General features: G+C 35.5%; 1 protein-coding gene across 1 annotated transcript in view; it reads left to right on the top strand.

Annotated features, from left to right (window-relative positions):
- LOC121300579 (hemoglobin embryonic subunit alpha-like) overlaps positions 1 to 1,010 on the top strand; it is a 1,193-nt gene extending 183 nt beyond the window's left edge. The window contains exons 2-3 of the mRNA XM_041229167.1: positions 377 to 584; positions 716 to 1,010. Of these exons, the coding sequence (XP_041085101.1) occupies positions 377 to 584; positions 716 to 844 (337 nt within the window). The 3' untranslated portion in view covers positions 845 to 1,010. The remainder of the gene's footprint in view (positions 1 to 376; positions 585 to 715) is intronic.
- Positions 1,011 to 4,632: the final 3,622 nt, after the last annotated feature.

Raw genomic sequence — 4,632 nt, 5'->3', positions numbered from 1 at the left:
CATTGTTAAATTAATTCATAAATTAAATGAATATATGTCTATTTATTACTTATTTGTATGCAAATATTTAAGGAAAAGGGTATACACATAGGCCTACTGCATACACGCTATTGGCTAAACTTAAATCGTTCTTGCTATTGTTTTCTCATTGCTATACTATTAATGATATGACAGTTCAGAAGGTGTAAATATCAGTGGGCTTGTAATATAGCAATCAATTGGTAATCTAAGTGACCAGTTTATTTTATTTCTGTATGTATTGATCGGACTACATACATATAATAATATAAAACAATTAATAAAACAAAAATCACATAAGTAAATGAATAATGTTATATATCACGTTCAATATTTTAATTTTTTTTTTCTCCTGCAGGTTAATCGTCGTCTTTCCCCAGACAAAGATCTACTTTTCTCACTTCGCGGATCTCTCCCCCACTTCTCCGCAGATCAAGGCTCACGGTGCCAAGGTCCTAGGCGCAATTGGTCAGGCCGTCAGCGGCATTGACAATGTGAGCGCCAGCCTGTCCAAGCTCAGCGAGCTGCACGCCTACAACCTCAGAGTGGACCCAGTCAACTTCAAGGTAATGACTCGTGGTTAATGTTAGACCCTGCATTACGCCATGTTTTGGACAAATTGTTTGTTCCTACCAAGAAGCTAGAAGAAGACAAATTCTAGGAAATAATTCTGGTTTTTTTTTCCTTTTTTCTACAGCTTTTGGCTCATACCCTGCTGGTTACCCTGTCTGCTTCTCTGGGCGCTGAATTCACTCCTGAAGTCCACCTCGCTTGGGACAAATTCCTTGCCATCGTCGCCACCGTCCTGTCTGAGAAATACCGATAGATCTTTACAGGGGCGTGAAAGGGTAGTCTGCGCGCTGTCCCGGATAGAAAGCGTACACCAATAGGCTGATAACACCGTTATGCTGTTCTGTCTGTATATGATATTTGTTGTCCATGCACTCCCCTGTTTTTTTCTCAATAAAAAAAATAAAATGAAATGAAATTCACGTTGCCTTTTGTATTTCTGTGGTTCTGATGAAAATGTGTCTTTTTTAGAAAGATTTTACATTTTAAGAACGTCTTTGGGTTATAATGCAAGCCGAAAAGGTCAACACGTTGTCTTTTTCACAACCTTCTAAGTTCAATGGGTCAAATTTATAATCAAGTTGGGTCATTTTTTTTTTTTTTTTTGTTCAATAAGAGTCAGCTTGGCTATTATTATTGTGTCATCTAACATATTCCAATAATTCTTGACCGCTTTAGTTTCAGTAAAAACATAAGCTTGTGTCACCTACATTTATTTGAACAGTTCAAAGGATCAGTATTACTATGAGTTGCACCCTTTTGTTGTAAAAGGGAAAAAAAAACAAAAGCTAATGGGTACAGACATTGCAAGAAGCAACACGTTTTTATGGAGGGCTAAGAGCTCTTCGGTAACCCCCCTGGTTTATTTATTTGAAGTTTTTTTTTTTTTTAAAATTATTTAAAAAAAAAAAAAAAAAAAAAAAAAAAAAAACGGGTACAAAGTTAGCAACACTTACAGGATAGTTCAGTATGGTGAGCTCCAGCGGACTACAAGTATTTTTAATAATCTTGCCCATAGTGTAGTGATTTAACAAACGTGCATTTTTGTGTTGTTGTTACCTAACCTTACGCTGCTGCCAGTTTATTATTTTCTCTAAATTTACAGATTTACAAAAAAGAATCCGTAATTGTATTGTAATAGAACAGCGTTTTAACAGTGTAATTGCCGTGATAGATTGTGCCAAGCAGTTTCCAAGTTCAAGGCAATTAAAAACAAATATTTTCAACATCAGTGGAACTTTTGCATCTTTGATTAGCAAGGATACAAAGTAAGATATATTCCTGAAAAAAAGTGCTTCTAGAGTTATTATTGGTGGATATTTTTAAAAGAAACATATCAAATTAAGTTTGATTTTCTTAACTTTAAATAACATATGGTTTGCTCAAAGTTTAATCTGTTCTCTAGCTAAATGGCAATTTTTATCAGCCAGCATATTCATTGACTAAATACAAGAGGTCTATGCTGCTGTCTTATTGTTCTTATGCGACTATGGAAACTTCAAGAGATAGGTGTTCTTTTGAGACGGCGTTACAGCTTCTGTTCAGCGGGGATAAAGGTCAGCACCCCGTTTATCTGTGCTTTGTAAAACAGTATTTAAAAAACACACGCCTTAGAAAAGTTTTAATTGAACTTTTTTTTTTAAATTGTATTATTAGTAGTATTAGTATTGCAGTCAGAATGTATTAAACACAAGTATAAAATAATGAATTAATCATTCAAAGGAATTTAAACGACAACGTTAAGAAAAATGTAATGTTTTGTGCTAATAATGTATTTGTTGAACGGTATTAAAAATTTACCTGTTCCAATATTTAAACGGTAACAATCGCAATTAACAATAATGAATCACGTTTACAAGGGTGTCCAGCAATATTAAATGTAACTAAAAAAAAAATGTACTAAATTGTAAGGCAATTACAACAAGTAACCTACAGATAATCGGAATGTTAAACTCAATGGATCCGTAACCTGCTTAAATAAAATAATAACGGAATGCAGGCTAGTCATGAAAACCACCGCGGCTGAATATTTCAGATTTTACTCTGCATGTCATGAGCGAGAGTTGTTTTATCACTCTTTTAAGGCAAACAGCCAAAATACGCTTGCTGCATTTGCCAGAGATAAAGGCGTTATTGGCAACCGCCAGCTCGTAGCAGGGATTGCGGGCTATTGCAATTAAACAAACTCTCTCTCTCTCTCTCTCTCTCTCTCTCTCTCTCTCTCTCTCTCTCTCTCTCTCTCTCTATATATATATATATATATATATATATATATATATATATATATATATATATATATATGAAAAGCTGTCTTAAAATATGGGTTAGAGTACAGTAAACACGTGCATTGACAAAGTAGCCTGAATCTTATTTTAACAAATAAATACATGCAAACGCTAAGAGTTTGTGATAAAAGGGCCCCCCTCAGAGCTGACAATAAAGTGCTGAGTAGGATTAGAGGTTGTCGAACTTCTGTTTCTTATCGCGCCTTTTAAACAAAGGCCCCTTTTAAAGTAGGTTGTCGTGTTTGGGAAGAGAAGGACAAGTTAGGCGTTTCTGAGGCAGCGTGGCTCTCCAAGCAGATGCAATGGACGTAGATTTCTCTTCAGGTGAGCTCGATTAAACGGTTAGTTGTAAATTAACATTAGCAAATAATGAAAGGCACAGCAAAAACAAAAAAAAGGTATGATCATTGTTAAGACTCTGCAAACATCTCGCTATAGTTAAACAGTATTGTAACGATAGTATCACGCATTTTCTGGGCGAATCGTTCTATATAAACAGGACAACAATCAAATAATGTTACCTAACTTCACTGTAGTAAGGTAACCTCTTTGGAGCAGATGTTAAATACATCCTATTATTACAGTGTACAGCTAGCTATATAAAATAGTAAAATGTATTTAACTCTGTTGCATAAGATAAGGACAGTACATTATTTTAGTTTTTGCTAAATTACATCACATGTGTGTTCATTAATATTATTATTTTTTATCACCCACGGGGTGGTATTCCTGTAGAAGAGGAGCTGCCTGTGCCCCATTGTTACCCAGTTTCTGGAGCGACGCTTTTAGCATTATCGTCCTTGAGCTCTCTTAGTTTTGTTGTTTCTTTCTGGAACACGATGTTGAGACCTGGGTTGGGGTCAGTTTTAACAAGTGTTACAACTGACCCCATACACCATTAGCTCGACTGTATTTTGCCACACGATGCTTGCACTTAAGTAAACAAAATGTACATATGTCACTGTTCTTGAATTAAATTAACTGTAGTAAAATAATTATTCTACACAGAATGTTACATCTGAACCCATCCCCGTTACGACTGAACCTAGCCATGGGGTCAATTGTAACATCGGACAGCTTACATTCCAAGCGCTCTTGCTGTATGTATATCAGCTCTTAAAACAGGATAAGTATGTGGATTGGTAGATGGCAGGTGTAAGTTGTTTCTATCAAAGTCTGGTCAAACTAATTCAAATCGTCTGTGCGTAATGGGGAGAAAGGTTAAACATGTTGCATCTGTCGCCGCTCTACCTCTGTATATTCAGCAGAAACAGCGATTCGGGGGTTACATTCAAATATTTATTTTGTATTATTAATATCCCGTTCTTTTTTACCAGCTGCTGCCTCATTGCATCCTGCGACCCTGGCCACGTTAAGAAAAATGTAATGCAACGTTAAGAAAAATTTAATGTTTTGTGCTAAAATGTATTTGTTGAAAGGTATTTAATATGTAACTGTTCCAATATTTAAGCGGGAACAATCGCTATATTAATGATTCACGTTTACAAGGGTGTCCAGCAATATTAAATGTAACTAAAAAAAATGTACTAAATTGTAAGGCAATTACAACAAGTAACCTACAGATAATCGGAATGTTAAACTCAATGGATCCGTAACCAGCTTAAATAAAATAATAACGGAATGCAGGCTAGTCATGAAAACCACCGCGGCTGAATATTTCAGATTTTACTCTGCATGTCATGAGCGAGAGTTGTTTTTATCACTCTTTTAAGGCAAACTGCCAAAATACGCTTGCTGC

Source organism: Polyodon spathula, chromosome 26, assembly GCF_017654505.1.
Source record: "Polyodon spathula isolate WHYD16114869_AA chromosome 26, ASM1765450v1, whole genome shotgun sequence".
In the NCBI taxonomy this organism is placed as follows: Eukaryota; Metazoa; Chordata; class Actinopteri; order Acipenseriformes; family Polyodontidae; genus Polyodon; species Polyodon spathula.
The sequence above is the reverse complement of the archived record's forward strand: the minus strand, read 5'-3'. Positions and strand labels throughout refer to the sequence as shown.